Source organism: Bos taurus, chromosome 3 (genome assembly GCF_002263795.3).
Source record: "Bos taurus isolate L1 Dominette 01449 registration number 42190680 breed Hereford chromosome 3, ARS-UCD2.0, whole genome shotgun sequence".
Taxonomy (NCBI): domain Eukaryota; kingdom Metazoa; phylum Chordata; class Mammalia; order Artiodactyla; family Bovidae; genus Bos; species Bos taurus.
This window is the reverse complement of record NC_037330.1, coordinates 8,155,068-8,176,623: the sequence shown is the minus strand read 5'-3', so window position 1 is coordinate 8,176,623 and position 21,556 is coordinate 8,155,068. Positions and strand designations below refer to the sequence as shown.

At 40.3% G+C, this 21,556-nt stretch overlaps 1 protein-coding gene across 2 annotated transcripts in view; it reads right to left on the bottom strand.

The window, feature by feature from the left end:
* Window positions 1-1,014: 1,014 nt before the first annotated feature.
* Window positions 1,015-21,556, bottom strand: part of CFAP126 (cilia and flagella associated protein 126) — a 32,551-nt gene continuing 12,009 nt past the window's right edge. The window contains exons 2-6 of one of the 2 annotated variants that reach the window (XM_024987335.2): window positions 4,841-5,014; window positions 3,260-3,322; window positions 2,984-3,064; window positions 2,316-2,492; window positions 1,015-1,955 (exon numbers count right to left, since the gene is read on the bottom strand). In XM_024987335.2, coding sequence (XP_024843103.1) covers window positions 1,713-1,955; window positions 2,316-2,492; window positions 2,984-3,064; window positions 3,260-3,322; window positions 4,841-4,867 — 591 coding nt within the window. In that variant the 5' untranslated portion in view covers window positions 4,868-5,014 and the 3' untranslated portion in view covers window positions 1,015-1,712. 2 annotated transcript variants of the gene reach the window in all.

Below are 21,556 nucleotides of genomic sequence, written 5' to 3'. Positions count from 1 at the left end.
CGACTTACAGGCTTTCCAGTGCACACCAGACGCCCTCTGTGCTTGTCCTCAGAGTGAGGCATCCGTGCTCACCAGGGAACAACTGGGTACCAGAACTGGGAAAGCTTTGGCAAGCACATTAAATCCAACAGCCAGTGCCAGGAAGTTGCAGAACAGGGGTAAAGATAAACAGAAATGAGAGGCTGGGAAATGGATAGGGGACACTCTTGGCTTCTTAATCATTCCCTGGACTTCCCTGGTGGCTCAGATGGTAAAGCGTCTGCCTACAATGCCGGAGAGCCGGGTTCAGTCCCTTGGTTGGGAAGATCTGGAGAAAGAAATGGCAACCCATTCCAGTATTCTTGCCTGGAAAATCCCATGGACGGAGGAACCTGGTAGGTTACAGCCCATGGGGTTGCAAAGAGTCGGACACGACTGAGCAACTTACGACTTATGACTTAATCATTCAGGTGATTGGGTTGGGAGTGGCAGAGCGGTCATCATGTATGTAATTCTGCCCCAACTTTCTACTTACGTGTCGTCCTTTATTTTTCTTCTCTGTCTCCTAATCACTTCTGTAGCTTTAGTTTTCAAGTTATATTTGTATTTTTGCTTAAGTTTTGCTTTTACAACTCTTAGTTCCCCTGTGTGTTCTGTCAGATCAGATATGATCTCTTAGACAAGGGTCACGTCTCTTACCCTGGCATCCCGTTGCTTTTCTTCCCCACCTCCAAATACACATACACCTGCTCTACTCTCAATGGTCGTACTTCTGACTTTGAAGTTAATGCTCGGGGTGAAAAGTGAGGGGGTATTTATTTCCTCCAACCCTTCTAATTATGGGTTAAAAGAGGTGGCCAGAGTGACCTCGGGCGGCCTCGGCCTGCAGCAGCTTAGAGCAGGGCTTGGTATCCCAGCCAGAGATTAAAGCTGGGCCGCAGCAGTGAAAGCACCAAATCCTAGTTACTAGACCAGTGGTCAGTGGCAAGGGCCCTGGCCCTTCGACTTTGCAGAAAAGAATTCCCACAAAGAAAGTAGTGAAGCAAGTAAGGTATTTATTAAGAGAAAAAAGAGTATAATACATGTGGATAGGCACACAGGCAGACTGTCCCAGACATGCGCCCTCGAAGCAGTTTGAATTACTTTTATGAGGCATTTCTTGTTGGTTTCCTTTGGCCAATCATTTTGATTTGTCTGGTTCACACTCCATATGTGGTATATCAGGATTCTCTCAGATGAGTGCACACATCTCTTAGCCAAGGTGGATTCTACTGAAGAGGCATTATGGGTAGAGCATCCCTTGGCGTTGCTCCCTGCTTCTGCCTGCAAGGAGCCTTTCTGCGCATGTGTGGTTGGGGAGGTCTCCTGACTTCCAGAGTGAGAAATGGTTTGAACAGGGCCCAGCCTCCTCCCTTAATTGTCCTGCTATTGCCTTGGAGTGGAGTTTCAATTTATAGGGAATGAATCTCCAATTGCTTTACCTTGGGGGAGTGAGGTGGAGGGTGCCCATCTACCTCCTACCTCAAGAGCTGAAGAGAAAAATTTCAAGTCAGTAAAAGACTCAACATACAATGTTACTAACACAAAATTGTAAAGCAACTATACTCCAATAACAAAAAAAAGTTTATTTTACAAATTTGCCTTTATTCCCATCTGTAATTTCCCTGATTAAGGGGGGTCTTCCTTAGGCCACTCAGTCCCTTAGACCCTTACGGAGTTGCAGGTTTGCATTTCTAGACCTCGGCTAGATTACGGCCTGCGTGGGGCAAACACGGGCTTCCAGGTGGGCACTTTGGAGAGTTGAGTGGGCTTTGGGGACCCGGAGTGTGACCTGCAGAGGGATGTGAGCTTTGGAGTTGATCTGGGGAACTGAGATTTGAGGCTGGGGAGCTTGGGATTATGGTGGGGCTTGGTGCTTGTTGTACAGTCTTTGTGATAGACTTCCTGAGTTTCTTCTGACTGTCTGGATCATGGGGCTGTCGGGTAGAACAGAAGAGACAGTTATGTTTGCGGTTAGGCCTAGATCATTCTCAATCCATCTCAATTCTAAATCCCCTTCTCCCCATCCCATGGGCAAGAAGTCAGGTTTCAAATACGAGTTAAATTGGTACCATTAACCTCCCCTTGAGATCAGATCATTTTGTACTGTGTGAAGTGGGGAGATGTGTGGGGTGGATAAGATGTCCTTAGCTTATCCCTTCATCCCAAAGAGGTTGCTTAAGGACTAGACAGAATTGGTTAAAGGTTCCCCCTGCTGGGATTGTGGTAGTATAACAATAGACATTTCTGAGGTTGAAAAGGAAACAGGATTGAGGTTAAGTGGGAGAAATAGATACCTTGCCGAAGATTTCAGGACGCAACCCATTGGAAGCCTTAAGTAAATCAGGATTTTTCTGTATCCATCTGGTGAGGGAGGCAGCACCAGCAGCTGTACGGGAGGTCAGGGTCGCCCGAGCAGGGGGTACCTTCAGAGGCATTTGCCAGGTGCCCATGAAGGAGCCCCAGGGACTTGCCTAAATGGAAAAAGATGGGATTCCTCAACAGGGCTTCTTACTCTCAGTAACTGGCCTATTGGCAGGTCTGTTCTATTTGTCTTAGTTCCATCTTTTTACCTTTGGGATTGTCATGAAACAAGACTGAAAGCATAACTTCCCCAGTCTCTTCCCCTTTCTCATTTAGATTGCCCTAATTTTTTAATCCCCTTTACCTCCACTGGCTTAAACTCTACATCCTTAGCCTAAGTTTGGCAGGGTACCCACTATATAAGTATTATCACCTGAAGGTGTTCATTTTATACCAGTCATTCATCAACTTAAGGAGTTCTGGGTGTTAAACCTATCCTGTTGGCTGGAAGTTTGGGAGCACTCTTGTTACAATGTGAATTAGGTTGCACTTTAATCTTCCAAGTAGTGGCTGCAGGAGATTACAAGTCTTCCCTCTGTTACTCCAGTTCTATGCCTTGGTTCTTTAACTTTTTAGATGAGAATGGAGATGAATATCTCACCTTGGAACGGGGCACTGAAGGCAACAGATGACCACGATCATTGGCAATAATCTGAGTGTAGCCTTCATGGGAAGAAATCCTCTGGGGTAGAAGTGGAGAGAAAAGTGCTTGTGAAGATGGAGTGGAAAAGTGGGAGAAAGTATCTGAAGGGCTTAAATTTGAATTAAGGGCCGAGGGAGAGGAGGCTATGGGAATGCAAAGAATGCTGAAAGAGTTTAGGAGGTGCCAGTGAATTACAGAGCATGACGTAAAGAGGGTGCACTGAAGCTGGAATACCTCTTTTGTTGGCTTCGCAAGAGACCAGTTCTGCAGATACTTGGGTGAGAAAGGTTTCTCATACTGTGGAGAGAAAGATAAGAATCCCTGAGACTCAAAGGTCCCAAGCCCAGGAAATGATAGCTAGACACAGTTCTTTAGATTTGAAGACCAGAGGCATGAACAACCATGCTAAGTAAGCTTTAACTCACTGCAGAGAGCAGGTAAGTCGTTTTGTCTGTGTGCTGTCCAACATGAAGCCACTAGCCACGTGTGGCTCTTGAGCCCTGGAAACATGACCAGTCCAAGTTGAGGTGCTTTGTATGTACAGTTGACGCTTGAACATATGGGTTTGAACTGTGCAAGTTAACTTACAGATTTTTTTCAAAAAATATGTACTATAGTACTACATGATCAGTAGTTGGTTGAATCTGTGAATGTGGAACCCTGGATACGGAGGGCTGACTGTTAAGTTAGATGCAGATTTTCAATTGTGTGGGGATCTGTGCCCTAATTCCTGCCTTGTTCAAGGATCAGCTATATAAAGAATACTGGATTTTGAAGATTTAGTACCAAAAAAAGGGAATGTGAAACATGTAACTATAATTTAAAATATTGATTAAATATTAGAAATAATATTTTGGACTTACCAGGCTAAATTAAATACATTATTAAAATTAACTTTTTCTTTTAAATGTTTCTCATGTAGCTACCAACCCACTCCAGTACTCTTGCCTGGAAAATCCCATGGATGGAGGAGCCTGGTAGGCTGCGGTGCCTGGGGTTGTGAAGAGTCAGACACGACTTAGTTTTCACTTTTCACTTTCATGCATTGGAGAAGGAAATGGCAACCCACTCTGGTGTTCTTGCCTAGAGAATCCCAGGGACAGCGGAGCCTGGTGGGCTGCCGTCTATGGGGTTGCACAGAGTCAGACATGACTGAAGCGACTTAGCAGCAACAGCAGCATGTAGCTAATAGAAAATTTGAAGTTACATTTGTGATTCACATTATCTTTTTATTATAGTACTGGTCTAGACCAGGGTCAGCAAACTCTGGCCCATGCGCCAAATCCATCCTCCTGTCTGTTTTGAGATGACCTGAGAAAGCTAAGAACTGTTTTTAATAGATGAACATTGGCAGTTGATTTGATAAAAGGGAACACTAACTTTGTATTCCAATTAAGCAAAAATATTTTCTCATCCTATAAGAATTTCATTCTTTTCACTAATAATATAAAAAATTATACTGTTATATTTTGAATTTTGTCAAAAACTTTATGGAAAATGTTTTCTCTCATACCTATATAGTATCTTTATTCACTTGGCCCACAGAGGCTAAAATATTTCCTCTCTGGCCCTTTCCAGAAAAAAATTTGCTGACCTCTGGATTAGAGCCTACAATCTTGATGCAGAAATACTTATTACTTGTACTTTAGGCCCTCCCTCCCCTGAGAGCCAAGAAGTTAAAAAAAAAAAAATACTATCACATAGCACTTTTTTTTTCTGTCTATTCAGTAATGAGAATCCTATGGGAGGGGTCAGGCAAAAGGTGGACTCTGGAAGGCAAAATTAAATGTTAAAGAAAAGGAAAAAAGTGCTTACCTGGTTGGCACTGTAGTTAGTGGCCATGATCCTGCCACTTCCTGCTGTTTACCTTTGTTGCCTGGCAACCGCAGAAGGCAGCCCTTGCGGAAGGGCCTTGCAATTAGGGGCGGCCTTTTGCTTCTTGTTATTCATTTTATTGGCTGATAGTGCCCCCAGTATTCTCCCCTGAAACTTAGGTGCATTTTCATTTTAGAGATGTGAGGGACAGAGTAAATAAATGGGGGAAAACTGGTTGAATAGCAGCCCTGACTTTTCTAGCGTAACTTCTAGGTTCTTAGCATGCTTAAGAACTTCCAGATTGTCTTTGACTGGGCTCTTTAACCACCCTAGCAAATCATGGAGCCCAAGAGCAGTGCTTGTTCTTTGGGTGGAGTGGTGTAATGTACAACATACTTTAGAGCCAGACACTGGGGTCTGAGTCCTTATTCAACACAGGAACACAGGAGCTGTGTGATATAAAGCAATTGACATCCCTTCACTGAATTTCTGTAGTCGTTTGTATTGTGAAGATGATATAACAGAACCTTAACCGGGGAAACGAGGTAAAGTGAATAGAGTATCTAGATCATGTGCTCAGTACTGCGAAGACCCTGTTTACAGGGTACACTACTTCATTTTCTCAGACAGAACAAAGGAATGATGTTTTAAAAAGCAGTCGATTCAGATTTGTCCCCAGGAAGAAAAACATATCTTATCCTTTGTTCTTAATTGACTCCTGTCTCTACCATCACTCTCTAGAATCATACAGCCTAAGAATACAGGTGCTTGATGTAGGCTGGGTTGACTGGAATCCATAGTTGGTGCCATGAGACTGAGCAGGGAGGATGAAAGAACGCTGTAGTGTGGAAAGTAACAGATTCAGAAGATGAAGTGGTGATGCTAGGACACAAACCTAATCTGTTGGATTAGGCGACCTCTCTGAGGCTCATCTAAAATGGCATTATCAGACCTATCTACTGGGTTGTTAGGGAGAAAGTGGAATTGTGCTTTCTGAATTGTAAAGTTTATGTGTAAGGTGTTAAGATGAAAGGAAAAAAACTAAGAAATAAGTTGTCAAAAAAAAAAAAAAATAGATCATTGAGAACCAGGAGAGCATTTTGGTGGATGCTTGTCAGTCCTTCTCCCGTCCTTCTTCCCCCAAAGTACTTATTCCAATCAATACACCAAGTAGAAGAACACTCATACACTTCTAGAGGTGGAGGTAGAAACAGCTCTTATTTTAGAGGTAGTTAACAGATGGATAATACGAGGTCTGGAAAGGAGACTCGTATGTTCAGTCGCTGAGGTTCTCATCACTCTCTAGAGTGATATTTTGGTCCCTAAAGCCATGATTATACTTAAGCAAGCATCATCTCTCTTAGAACTTCTGTCTTTAGCTGGTATGCTTTTCTAATAGAGATGTAATGTTATACGATGGTTGCACTCTTATTTTTTTAATTAACTAGTTTTTGTTTCATTTAAAAAAATGTACATGGGGAAAAAAGTTTCATTTTTACAGAAGGGTATTTAATGAAGAGCAAATCTCCATCTGACTTCAGCTCCCATTCCTGCTCCTCAAAGGCAACTACTGTTATTATTTTCTTGTGTCTCCTTCCAGAAATATTATAGGCATTCTTAGACTAATGGGAGTAAGCTGTCCACATTGTTTGGTGATTTGCTTTTTTGACCATTTTGGAGATTTTTTTCATAGCAGTATATTATTTCATTTTAGGGTATGCTGCTAAGTCACTTCAGTCGTGTCCGACTCTGTGTGACCCCATAGACGGCAGCCCACCAGGCTCCCCCGTCCCTGGGATTCTCCAGGCAAGAACACTGGAGTGGGTTGCCATTTCCTTCTCCAATGCATGAAAGTAAAAAGTGAAAGTGAATTCACTCAGTCGTGTCCAACTCTTAGTGACCCCATGGACCGCAGCCTACCAGGCTCCTCCGCCCATGGGATTCTCCAGGCGAGAGTACTGGAGTGGGCTGCCATCGCCTTCTCCATTTTAGGGTATACCATCATGTATTTTTTAGTCTAATTTAGATGATATTTAGGTCATCTTCAGTCTTTTGCTGTTACATACATTGCTGCAATGAAAATCTATATCTACCTATATATCATTATGAGTATAAAGATATATATATATATAGAGAGAGAGAGAAGTATATGGCTTTATGAGTATAAAGATATATATATAGAGAGAGAGAAGCATATGTCTTTATGAATGTATGTGATTAGTAGGATAATTCTAAAAGTGAACTGCAAACTCACAGGGTTTATGAACTTAGAACACGAGTAGACAATATCAAATTGCTGCTCAAAGACACTGCCAGTTTATACATCTGCTAGTGGTACACGTGAGCGCCTAGTTCTCCACTCGCTTTCCAACACTACACCAATGGTTTCCCTGTTTTTGTCCACCCGATAATAAGAACTAATATGGTTACTATAAGCCATGCAGTCTTCATTGCTTTTTATAATATTTTCTCCTTTTGTTCTCACAAGAACCCAGGCCTAGGAAACAAGAGAATGCACAGTGAGGAGTAGAACCAGGATTCAATCTCAAGTGTTCTGACTCTAGAGCAATCAGTTTTAACCACTACACTGTATTGCTTCTTAACTGTAGGTGAAACGTGGTGTTTCATTTTTTACATTTTCATTTCTTTAATTATGAGTTTTTTCCCCCTTATGTTTATATGTTTTGTTTCTTTTTTTTCCCCCTGAAAATAGCCTTTCATGTTTTTCGCCATTTGCTATTGGGCTGTTGATCATTTATATTAACTGTCTGAAACTTCATGTATTGAGGAAATCAGCCCTTTGTCAACTATGTTACAGACATTTTCCCCCAGGTTTTCATTTAATTTTCGTTTGTGGCTTTTTTTTTTTTTTTTTGCCATAGACATCTTCTTAATATTTATGTAGTCAAATATATTACTCTTTCTTTCTGTGCTTCCAGATCTTATCCTTTGAAAGCTTTTTGTAAGTTCCAGTATTTACCCCTGGTTACAGTTTTTTTTTTTTTGGTTACAGTTTTTATATGTAAATTTTTGTTCTGTTGGTATTTGTTTTGGTGACTAAGCTGAGGTCAGTCTCTAGATACCTAACTAGTTGTCTCAGCATCATTTACTGAATAAGCCGTCTTTTCCTACTGACTTGAAATACGACCTTTATTGTATTCCCGAATATTTGGGTCTCTTTCTGGATCCTCTAGCCCATTCTTCTGTGGGGAGACGTGACCATTTTAAGTTATTTGTGTCTCTTTAAAATCCATGGTTCAATCCTGCCTGAGTCCTATGTGAATTCTCCACTTAGTGTTTCACAGACACTTACAGGAATTGTAATATAATTAGTAACAGGCATTTACAAGCTTCTAATAAAATCGTATTAAATTTTAGCCGTTCTTCTGATTGACTGCTTGACTTCAGGTACAGCTGTTGTTCTTTCATCAAACCAACTCTTTCAAAGTTGGAAGGGTTCATACAGGCCCCACTGAAAAAATAGGCCTCACGATATTTTCATGATTTGATTCAGTTCTCTAATGCCTGAAACAGACTATTCAGTTCAGTTCAGTTCAGTCGCTCAGTCATGTCAGACTCTTTGCAACCCATGGACTGCAGCATGCCAGGCTTCTCTGTCGGTCACCAATTTCCAGAGCTCACTCAAACTCATGTCCATCGAGTAAGAGATGCCATCCAACCATCTCATCCTCTGTCGTCCCCTTCTCCTCCCGCCTCCAATCTTTGCCAGCATCAGTCTTTTCTAATGAGTCAGTTCTTCGCATCATGTGGCCAAAGAACTGGAGTTTCAGCTACAGCATCAGTCCTTCCAATGAATATTCAGGACTGATTTCCTTTAGGATAGACTGGTTGGATCTCCTTGCAGTCCAACGGACACTCAAGAGTGTTCTCCAACACCACAGTTCAAAAGCATCAATTTTTCGGCACTCAGCTTTCTTTATAGTCCAACTCTCATATCCATACATGACTATTGGAAAAGCCATAGCTTTGACTAGACAGAACTTTGTTGGCAAAGTAATATAGCTGCTTTTTAATATGCTGTCTAGAAATGGTATGGACCTAACAGAAGCAGAAGATATTAAGAAGGTGGCAAGAATACACAGAAGATCTGTACCAAAGGGATCTTCACAACCCAGATAATCATGAAGATGTGATCACTCATACTCACCTAGAGCTGGACATCCTGGAATGTGAAGTCAGGTGGACCTTAGGAAGCATCATTAAGAACGAAGCTAGTGGAAGTGATGGAATTCCAGTTGAGCTATTTCAAATCGTAAAAGATGGTGCTGTGAAAGTGCTGTACTCAATATGTCAGCAAATTTGGAAAACTCAGCAGTGGCCATCAGACTGGAAAAGGTCAGTTTTCATTCCAATCCCAAAGAAAGGCAATGCCAAAGAATGCTCGAACTACCGCACAATTGCACTCATCTCACACGCTAGTAAAGTAATGCTCAACATTCTCCAAGCCAGGCTTCAGCAATACGTGAACTGTGAATTTCCAGATTTTCAAGCTGGTTTTAGAAAAGGCAGAGGAACCAGAGATCAAATTGCCAACATCTGTTGGATCATTGAAAAAGCAAGAGATTTTCAGAAAAACGTCTATTTCTGCTTTATTGACTATGCCAAAGCCTTTGACTGTGGTAATAAACTGTGGAAAATTCTGACAGAGATGGGAATACCAGACCACCTGACCTGCCTCTTGAGAAACCTGTATACAGGTCAGGAAGCAACAGTTAGAACTGGACATTGAACAACAGACTGGTTCCAAATAGGAAAAGGAGTACGTCAAGGCTCTATATTGTCACCCTGCTTATTTAACTTATTTGCAGAGTACATCATGAGAAACGCTGGGCTGGATGAAGCACAAACTGGAATCAAGATTGTCGGGAGGAATATCAATAATCTCAGATATGCAGATGATACCACCCTTATGGCAGAAAGTGAAGAGAAACTAAAAAGCCTCTTGATGAAAGTGAAAGAGGAGAGTGAAAAAGTTGGCTTAAACTCAACATTCAGAAAACTAAGATCATGGCATCTGGTCCCATCATTTCATGGCAAATGTGGAAACAGTGGAAACAGTGGCTGACTTTATTTTGGGGGGCTCCAAAATCACTGCAGATGGTGATTGCAGCCATGATTAAGACTGTTGCTCCTTGGAAGAAAAGTTATGACCAACCTAGACAGCATATTAAAAAGCAGAGACATTACTTTGCCAACAAAGGTCCGTCTAGTCAAGGCTATGGTTTTTCCAGTAGTCATGTATCGGTGTGAGAGTTGGACTATAAAGAAAGCTGAGTGCCAAAGAACTGATGCTTTTAAATTGTGGTGTTGAAGAAGACTCTTGAGAGTCCCTTGGACTGCAAGGAGATCCAATCAGTCCATCCTAAAGGAGATCAGTCCTGGGTATTCACTGGAGGGACTGATGCTGAAGCTGAAACTCCAATATTTTGGCCACCTGATGTGGAGAGCTAATTCATTTGAAAAGACCCTGATGCTGGGAAAGATTGAGGGCAGGAGGAGAAGGGGACGACAAAGGATAAGATGGTTGGATGGCATCACCGACTCAATGGACATGGGTTTGGGTGGATTTCGGGAGTTGGTGATGGACAGGGAGGCCTGGCATGCTGCAGTTCATGGGGGTCGCAAAGAGTCGGACACGACTGAGCAACTGAACTGGAACTAGGTTGGTCATAGCTTTCCTTCCAAGGAGCAAGCATCTTTTAATTTCCTGGCTACAGACATCATCATCTGCAATGATTTTGGAGCCCAAAAAATAAAGTCTGTCACTGTTCCCATTGTTTCCCCATCTATTTGCCATGAAGTGATGGGATTAGATGCCATGATCTTAGTTTTCTGAATGTTGAGTTTTAAGCCAACTTTTTCACTCTCCTCTTTCACTTTCTTCAAGAGGCTCTTTAGTTCTTCTTACTTTCTGCCATGAGGGTGGTGTCATGTGCATATCTGAGGTTATTGATATTTCTCCTGGCAATCTTGATTCCAGCTTGTGCTTCATCCAGCCCGGCATTTTGCATAATGTACTCTCCATATGAGTTAAATAAGAAGGGTGACAATATTCAGCCTTGATGTACTCCTTTCTGGATTTGGAACCAGTCTGTTGTTCCATGTCCAGTTCTAACTGTTGCTTCTTGACCTGCATACAGATTTCTCAGGAGGCAGGTCAGGTGGTCTGGTATTCCCATCTCTTTAAGAAGATGGTACTCTTTCCACAGTTTGTTGTGATCCACATAGTCAAAGGCTTTGGCGCAGTCAATAAAGCAGAAGTAGATGTTTTTCTGGAACTCTCTCACTTTTTCGATGATCCAATGGATGTTGGCAATTTGATCTCTGGTTCCTCTGCCTTTTCTAAATCCAGTTTGAACTATTGGAAGTTCTCGGTTCATGTACTATTGAAGCCTGGCTTGGAGAATGTTGAGCATTACTTTGCTAGCATGTGAGATGAGTGCAATTATGCAGTAGTTTGAACATTCTTTGGCATTGCCTTTTTGGGGACTGGAATGAAAACTGACCTTTTCCAGTCCTGTGGCCACTGCTGAGTTTTCCAAATTTGCTGGCATATTGACTGCAGCACTTTCAAAGCATCATCTTTTAGGATTTTAAATAGCTCAACTGGAATTCCATCACCTCCACCAGCTTTGTTTGTAATGATGTTTCCTAAGGCCCACTTGACTTTGCACTCCAGGATGTCTGGCTCTAGGTGAGTGATCACGCCATCATGGTTATCTGGGTCATGTTGATCTTTTTTGTATAGTTCTTCTGGGTATTCTTGCCACCTCTTCTTAATATCTTCTGCTTCTGTTAGGTCCATACCATTTCTGTCCTGTATCGTGCCCATCTTTGCATGAAATTTTCCCTTGGTATGTCTAATTTTCTTGAAGAGATCTCTAGTCTTTCCCATTCTATTGTTTTCCTCTTATTTCTTTGCACTGATCACTGAGGAAGGCTTTCTTATCTCTCTTTGCTATTCTTTGGAACTCTGCATTCAAATGGGTATATATTTCCTTTTCTCCTTTGCCTGTAGTGTTTCTTCCCTTCTTGGCTATCTGTAAGGCCTCCTCAGCAACCATTTTGCCTTTTTGCATTTCTTTTTCCTGGGGATGGTCTTGATCACTGCCCCCTGTACCATGTCATGAACCTCCATCCATGGTTCATCAGGCACTCTGTCTATCAGGTCTAATCCCTTGAATCTATTTCTGACTTCCACTGTATAATTTTAAGGGATTAGATTTAGGTCATACCTGAATGGTCTGGTGGTTTTGCCTACTGTCTTCAATTTAAATCTGAATTTGGCAATAAGGAGTTCATGATCTGAACCACAGTCAGCTCCCGTTCTTGTGTTTGCTGACTGTATAGAGCTTCTCCATCTTTTGCTGCAAAGAATATAATCAATCTGATTTTGGTGTTGACCATCTGGTGAGGTCCATGTGTAGAGTCTTCTCTTATGTTGTTGGAAGAAGGTGTTTGCTATGACCAGTGTGTTCTCTTGGCAAAACTCTGTTAGCCTTTGCCCTGCTTCATTTTGTACTCCAAGGCCAAACTTTCCTGTTACTCCAGATATCTCTTGACTTCCTACTTTTGCATTCCAGTCCCCTATAATGAAAAGGACGTCTTTTAGTTTTTTGTGAAGGTCTTGTAGGTCTTCATAGAACCGTTCAACTTCAGCTTCTTCAGCATTACTGGTTGGGGCATAGACTTGGATTACTGTGATACTGAATGGTTTGCCTTGGAAATGAACAGGGATCATTCTGTCATTTTTGAGACTGCATCCAAGTACTGCATTTTGGACTCTTTGGTTGACTATGATGGCTATTCCATTTCTTCTAAGGGATTCTTGCCCACAGTAGTAGATATAATGGCATCCCAGTCCATTTTAGTTCACTGATTCCTAAAATGTCGATGTTCACTCTTGCCATCTCTTGTTTGGCCACTTCCAATGTACCTTGATTCATGGACCTGACATTCCAGGTTCCTCTGCAGTATTGCTCTTTACAGCATCGGAGCTTGCTTCTATCACCAGTCACATCCACAACTGGGCTTTGTTTTTGCTTTGGCTCTGTCTCTTCATTCTTTCTGGAGTTATTCCTTCACCGATCTCCACTAGCATATTGGGCACCTACCGACCTGGGGAGTTCATTTTTCAGTGTCCTTTCTTTTTGCCTTTTCATACTGTTCCTTAGACCATTAAGAAATCTTTTATTTGGATTGGGATAATCTGCCATTGAACAACAAACTTACTTTGTGTCTAGAGGAAATGTATGAACTGTATAATTGAGGGCAGCTACCACCTTGAGCACTGGAATCAGATTGCATGGATTAAATTCTAGTTCTGCCTAAATGTGTGACTTTGGATAAGTTAGTTGATCCTCCTGGATCTGAGTACCCTTATGGTGTGAAATGAGCATATTTTAGTTTTGAGCATTAAACATACATAACATGCCTAGTAGGTGCTTGATGCATAGTGAGTGTTCAATAATTTTAGCATTAATTTGGCTCAAGACTGCCCAGTAAACAGAAATACATATTCAGGTTACCTGAAACAGGTAAGGGGAGAATTTTTTATAAAGTTATAGGATATTCATAACAGATTTCAAAAGTAGATAGTATAGTTTGGGTCTCAGAGGGTATTAGAATCTGGACGATAGAACATGATCAGGAAGGGAGATTTTTTTCCTCCATCTCCTTTTCCTCTTCAAATCAGCCAACTGATTTGCTTCCTCACTGACAGCCACCATCCTGAGATAACTTGGGTTCATACCTTTCTTGCAACCTTATGAGAAAGAGTCTTAACTAATGCAGCAGGAGGGAATGGGAAGAACAGAAAGAATGCTGGTTAGTTTAAGTGGAGAGAGACCATAGAAGGTAAAACTTTTGCTTTGAAGCAGCGGATCTTCTTTTAAACAAATAGGTAATAACTTTCCCACAGTCAGTTATCAGTTTTCTGTGTAGTTTTCCATGCTTTTGAATAGAAATAGTAGGGATTTCCTGGCGGTCTAGTGGTTAAGACTCCATGTTCCCAATGCAAGGGGCACAGTTGTTCTTTGATCAGGGAACTGAAATCCCACATGCTTCACAAAATGAAATAAAAATAAAACAAATTTTTTAAAGGATAGAAATAATACATAGAAAAACATATTTTATTCATTACCTTTTTCATATATCACAGCATACATACTACTTCGTTTTTAAGATCAAAAGATATATTTTGAATATCATTAAATATTAGTGCATAAAGAGGTTCCTTGCTTTTTTATAGCTGCATAGTATCACACTGATGATGTATTATAATTTATCTAACCAGTTTCCTGTTGTTGAACATTTAGTTTGTTTTTAAACTTTTGCTATCACAATGCAGCAATGACTAACTTTGTACATGTGTTATTTTTCATTGTGTGAGTATATTTGTATGATAAATTTATAGAAATAAGATTGTGAAGTCAAAAGTTATGTGCAATTTGATAGATACTGCCAAATTGCCTTCTAGAGGTCATTCCCTCTCCAACCATGTATCAGAGATCTTGAAGCCTTGATAGATTGGTTAGATCTTCAAGTTTGCTTTTATCCTGCATCTCTTCCCAGACATTAAAGAAAAGTTGTGTTGTTAGGTAAACTATCTCATTTAGTGCTTTCTAATTAGTAACAGTCAAAAGTTTCTACTTGAACTTTCAGTGTATTTTTACTTCCTATGGCAATTTTTTCCCCCTTTTTTGTCATGCAGCTTGCAGGCTCTTAGTTCCCCAACCAGGAATTGAACCCAGGCCCTTGGCAGTGAAATCTCAGTCCTAACCACTGGATGGCCAGGGAATTCCCCCCATGGCAATTTTAAAACCAGAAGAATCATTAGTAGCCTCAATAGTAAAAACTTGGTTGTTGTTGTTTTTCAGTCGCCAAGTCGTGTCCGACTATTTGAGACCCCGTGGGCTGCAGTACGCCAGGAATCCCAGTCCTTCCCACCCCCGAGAGTTTGCTCAGGTTCATATGCATCGAGTCCGAGATGCTATCTAAACATCTCAATCCTCTGTCGCCCTCTTCTCCTTTTGCCCTCAGTCTTTCCCAACATCAGGTTCTTTTCTAATGAGTCAGCTCTTTGCATCGAGTAGCCAAAGGATTGGAGCTTCAGCTTCTCAAGAGTCTTCTCCAGCACCACAATCCTAAGGCATCAATTCTTCGGCACTCAGCTTTCTTTTTTTTTTTAATGAAAGGGTGCTGACTCAGCTAGTGTCTTAATCTGTTCAGGCTGCTGTAGCAAAATAACATAGACTGGATGGCTTAAACCACAGACATTTATGTCCTTCAGTTCTAGAGACTGGAAGTCAAAGTGCAGGGAGCCAGTCGATTGCATATTCTGGTGACAACTCTTTTCATGGCTTGCAATCAGCTACTTTCTCACTGTGTTTTCACATGGTAGAGAAAGATGGCTGTCATCCTCAGATTAGGACCTCTACCTTTATTCACTCATTTAACCTTAATTACCTCCTAAAAACCCTATATCCAAATACAGTCACACTGGAGATGAACACATCAAGATAAGATTTTTAAAATTTTTTAATTGAAGGATAATTGCTTTACAGAATTTTGTTGTTTTCTGTCAAATGTCAACATGAATCAGCCATAGGTATACATATGTCCCTTCCCTCCATAAAATTTTTTTAATGGTGTTTAACATAAACAGTTTTTTTTTTTTTTTAGTTGTTCAACTTTACCTGTCCAAGTAAAATTTGAAGCTACTGTATTACTTGCTTTTTACTATTTATCCTATCTGTTCGCATGTCTTTGTTTTATTTAGTTATTTATTTGCTTCTTCTTTCCTTCTTCTTGGATTATTTTCTATTACTTTATCATCTCTCTCCATTAGCTTGGAAGTTATATGTGTTTTGTTTTTTTTTTCCCCAAATCTTCCCACCCTCTCCCTCTCCCACAGAGTCCATAAGACTGTTCTATACATCAGTGTCTCTTTTGCTGTCTCGTATACAGGGTTATCGTTACCATCTTTCTAAATTCCATATATATGTGTTAGTATACTGTATTGGTGTTTTTCCTTCTGGCTTACTTCACTCTGTATAATAGGCTCCAGTTTCATCCACCTCATTAGAACTGATTCAAATGCATTCTTTTTAATGGCTGAGTAATACTCCATTGTGTATATGTACCACAGCTTTCTTATCCATTCATCTGCTGATGGACATCTAGGTTGCTTCCATGTCCTGGCTATTATAAACAGTGCTGCGATGAACATTGGGGTACACGTGTCTCTTTCCCTTCTGGTTTCCTCAGTGTGTATGCCCAGCAGTGGGATTGCTGGATCATAAGGCAGTTCTATTTCCAGTTTTTTAAGGAATCTCCACACTGTTCTCCATAGTGGCTGTACTAGTTTGCATTCCCACCAACAGTGTAAGAGGGTTCCCTTTTCTCCACACCCTCTCCAGCATTTATTATTTGTAGACTTTTGGATCGCAGCCATTCTGACTGGTGTGAAATGGTACCTCATAGTGGTTTTGATTTGCATTTCTCTGATAATGAGTGATGTTGAGCATCTTTTCATGTGTTTGTTAGCCATCTGTATGTCTTCTTTGGAGAAATGTCTATTTAGATCTTTGGCCCATTTTTTGATTGGGTCATTTATTTTTCTGGAGTTGAGCTGTAGGAGTTGCTTGTATATTTTTGAGATTAGTTGTTTGTCGGTTGCTTCATTTGCTATTATTTTCTCCCATTCTGAAGGCTGTCTTTTCACCTTGCTAATAGTTTCCTTTGATGTGCAGAAGCTTTTAAGTTTAATTAGGTCCCATTTGTTTATTTTTGCTTTTATTTCCGATATTCTGGGAGGTGGGTCATAGAGGATCCTGCTGTGATGTATGTCAGAGAGTGTTTTGCCTATGTTCTCCTCTAGGAGTTTTATAGTTTCTGGTCTTACGTTGAGATCTTTAATCCATTTTGAGTTTATTTTTGTATATGGTGTTAGAAAGTGTTCTAGTTTCATTCTTTTACAAGTGGTTGACCAGATTTCCCAGCACCACTTGTTAAAGAGATTGTCTTTAATCCATTGTATATTCTTGCCTCCTTTGTCAAAGATAAGGTGTCCATATGTGCGTGGATTTATCTCTGGGCTTTCTATTTTGTTCCATTGATCTATATTTCTGTCTTTGTGCCAGTACCATACTGTCTTGATAACTGTGGCTTTGTAGTAGAGCCTGAAGTCAGGTAGGTTGATTCCTCCAGTTCCAATCCTAAGGCATCAATTCTTCGGCACTCAGCTTTCTTTATAGTACAACTCTCACATTTATACATGACTACTGGAAAAACCATAACTTTGATTATATGTATCTTTGTTGGCAGAGTGATGTCTCTACTTTTTAATATGCTGTCTATGTTTGTCATAGCTTTTCTTCCAAGGAGCAAGCGTCTTTTAATTTCATGGCTGCAGTTACCTTCCACAGTGATACTGGAACCCAAGAAAATAAAATCTGTCACTGCTTCCACTTTTTCCCCTTCTATTTTTTTCTTGAAGTGATGAGACCAGATGCTGTGATCTTAGTTTTTTGAAAATTGAATTTCAAGCCAGCTTTTCACTCTCTTCTTTCACTTCATCAAGAGGCTTTTTAGTTCCTCTTCACTTTCTACCATTAGAGTGGTATCATCTCATCTATTACATAGTTTAGCGAACAGCTCTTGAAGGTTTCTTCCAGATGGCTCCAAAGTGCCCTGCATGCTATTTCACTGGGGCAGGTGATGATGGGTCTTAGAGTGGAGACTTGGCTTTTGCCTGTTTTCCTGAGCTAACAGGATCTTATCCAACCAGCTATTGGCCCGTCTTTGAAGTATTTAAACTTCCTGTTTTCTATATATTTTTATAGGAACTGAAGACACAGTTGTGTACACAGTAAATACTGAAAATTTTGGCTGCAAATATAGAAACGATTTCAAAAATTCTCTATAGATTACAAATTTCTGACCCTATTTTCTTTCCTGCGATGGGGCTGCAAAGAGTTGGACGTGACTGAGTCCACACACACTAAGTACCACGTATGAAGATGCTAGAGGAATTCAATAGGTGGGCAGGTGGAGAGGTGGGGTTAAGAGATTCCTAGGTAGTTTTTCAATATTGCTCTGTATATTAGGAAAAACTTCAGTCCTCCTTTACTCTCACACTACTATCTTATTAACACTTTTGACACCAGATGTGGCAGGGGGAGGTTTACCCATATAAGTAATTCCATGACACAAGCTGGGTATCCTACAATTTAGCTCAAGGAGATAATATCTGGTGACAACATCAGACCCCACAGGTTAAGGGCTCAGTCCCACAAGACTGCCTGCCCTCCTACCCTTCAGATCCCAATTGCCAAGTCCAGGTTGCTACTTGTGCTTCTAATCAATCAGCTGTAAGTCAGAGGTTCCCATAATCCCCTCCTTGAGTTTAGGTAATTTGCTAGAATGGCTCACGGAACTCAAGAAAGTACTCTTTACTGCTTTTTATAAAAGGCAATGACAGGGGACTTCCCTGGTAGTCTCGTGGTGAAGAATCCACCATGCAGTGCAAGGGACTTGGGTTCAATCCCTGGTGGGTCAGCTAAGATCCCACGTGCCACAGAGCAGCTAAGTCTGCGTGGCACAAAAAGAGAAGTCCGAATGATGCAACAAAGAGCCTGTGTGCTGCCACAAGGACCCAGAACAGCCAAAATAAAATTTCTTTAAAAGAATATGATAAAGGATACTGATGAACCTCCAGATGGAAGAGATGCTCAGGAAAGGTGTGTGGGAAGCAGTGTGGAGCTCCCATATCCTCTGCAGGCCTGCCACTCTCCCTGGAAACTCTCCAAACCTTACTTATCTTATTGGGATTTCCATGGAGGCTTTATCACACAGGTCTAATCCATCCTTAACTCCACTTCCAGCACCTCTCCCTTGTACAGAGAATGGGGGTGGGGTTGAATTCTAAGTCTCTAATCACAATTTGGTCTTTCTGTGATCAGCTTTCATCCAGGAGCCCACCAAGAATCACCTCACTGGGAACAAAAGCACCCCTATTACCCAGGAAATTCCAAGCACTCTGTTAGGAACCAGGATCAAACACCAAATGTTAGCATAAAAGATGCTCCTAGAGCCTTTATGTTCTTGCCTGGAGAATCCCAGGGACGGGGGAGCCTGGTGGGCTGCTGTCTATGGGGTCACACAGAGTCGGACACGACTGAAGTGACTTAGCAGCAGCAGCAGCAGAGCCTTTATCACTTAGGTATTTACCAGGGTCAGGAGCTGTGTGGAAAAAACGTGGGCAGAGACCAATATATACATTTTCGATCATCTCACATGCTCATATAGACAATAGCCAAAAAGAGACAGAACTTACATATTATATAATAAAAGTATTAGGATAAAGGTAACCATTAGAACAAAAATACAAACTCTTTTAAATATCAGAAGATATGTTTAAAAAGGAGGGAGGAAGCAAATGAAATAGATCATATGGTGAGAGACCTAAATATACAAAAAATATGTAACATAAAACCGTAAGGCAGGACTTCCCTGGTAGTACAGTGGATAAGAATCTGCCATGCCATGCAGGGGGCACTAGTTCGATCCCTGGTGGGGGAAGATTCCACATGCCACACAGCAACTAAGCCTGTTTTTACCCCAGAACTGCTGAGCCCCCATGCCACAGCCACTGAAGCCCATGCTCTCAGAGCATATGCGCCACAACAAGGAGCGCCAGTGCAGGGAGAGGCCCTCGGATGCCAGTCAAAGAGTGGCCCCCACTCTCAGCTACTAGAGAAAGCCTGCACGCAGCAACACAGACTCAGTGCAACCAAAAATAAACAACTTTAAAAAAAGTAAGGCGGATCTAAGGCCAGACATATTGACTACATCAGTAAATATATAAATAAGCTTACCTCACCTGTTAAAATGAGTTTCATATTGACTACCAAAGCAAATTCCAACACTATGCTGTATAAAAGAAATATATCTAAATTGAAGAGATTCAGGAAGCCTAAAAATAAATGACTAAAAATGTACCAGAATTTTTTCTGTAATTTAAGCAGGGGTTGCGGTTGTGATTATCCAAGAAAGTAGGATTCTGACTTAAAAGGTTTAAAAGAAATAAAGAAATTTTTACCACAATTAAAAAATCAGAAGAATTATACTTAAAATGGGAGAAACAGAAACACATTAACAGTAACAGGAACTTTAACAAATTTCTCAGATCTAGGGAGAGAAAATGACAAGAAATTAGTACAGATAAGATAACCTAAACAACACAATAAATAAGGCATATTTAAAATATATTAAACTCTGAAACTTGATAATAGAGAATATGGACCCCCACACACACCAACAAATGCATATCTTTGACTCACAAAAATCACAGAAACGTGTACATTCATCTTCTGGCATGGCATGTGTGTGCTCAGGCATGTCCGACTCTTTGTGACCCCAGATTGTAGCCCACCAGGCTCCTCTGTCCTTGGAATTTTCCAGGCAAGAAATGCTGGAGTGGGTTGCCATTTCCTTCTGACCCAGGGATCCAAGTCTCTTGAGTCTCCTACAGTGGCAGATTCTTTATCACCTGTGCCATCTGGAAACATTTTTGGCCACAGAAAAAAATCTCAATAAAGTCCAATTTAAATTTCCAAGTGGGAAATTTAAAAACCTGCTGTTAACCACTTCTGGGTCAAAGGAGAAATGCAAAACAAATTGAAAATATTAATAATGAAAACAAGAACTATGGGAAATAGGTAAAACAGCTGTCAGAGAAAGATTTATAATAAAAAATTAATTAAAGTTTAAAAGCAAAAATAAATGAATAAACATTATGACTCAAAAAATTAAGGGAAAAAGCAAAGCAAACCAAATAACAGCAAAAGGAAGAAATAAGTCAAAAGAAAGTCAGTGACTAATGGGTTTGAAAACAACAACAAAAGTAGAACTAACAAATAAATCCAAAAATGTTTCTTTGAAAAAACTAACAACTTCTTAGCAGAACTACTCAAAAAACAGGGAAGGGGGAATTTCACCACAAATACATAAAACTAGAAAGAAAGAGACATAGAAGAGGAACTTTTAAAATAGTCTATGTAAATATGTTTGAAAATCTACATTAAGTATATAATTTTGTGTAAAATCCCAATTTAATAGAATTGATTCATGTGGACACAAAGTAAAAACAGACCATTTAACATAAAAGAATTAGAGAAACTGATTAGAGTTACCCCACAAAAGAAAACAGACCCAGATAGTTTCACAGAAGATAATATCAAACCTAAAAAAATAAATCCTTAGCTTCAAAAGACCAACATTTTCAAATTCATTTTCTGAAGTGAGTGTAATATTGATTCCCAAACCTAAATTTTGGAATCATGACAAAGGCTAAACAAAAAACACTATAGATCAACTTCACTTGCTAATACTGATATAAAAATCTTAAATAAGATATTAGTAAACAGAAGCCAATAATACATTAAAAAATTTGTATCATAAACAAGTGGATAATACTCCATGTATGCAAAAATGGAGAGTCAGAGGAAATTCATTAATGTAGTTAATCATATTAATGGATCCAAGGTAAAAAAAAATGTATGCTCATCTCCACAGATGAATTGATAAAATGAGCCTATCACAGAGAAAGACATACACATTTCTGTTAATCATATGAAAAATGTTCAGTATTGCTCATAATTTTAAAAACATGGAAATTAAAAGTACATGGAG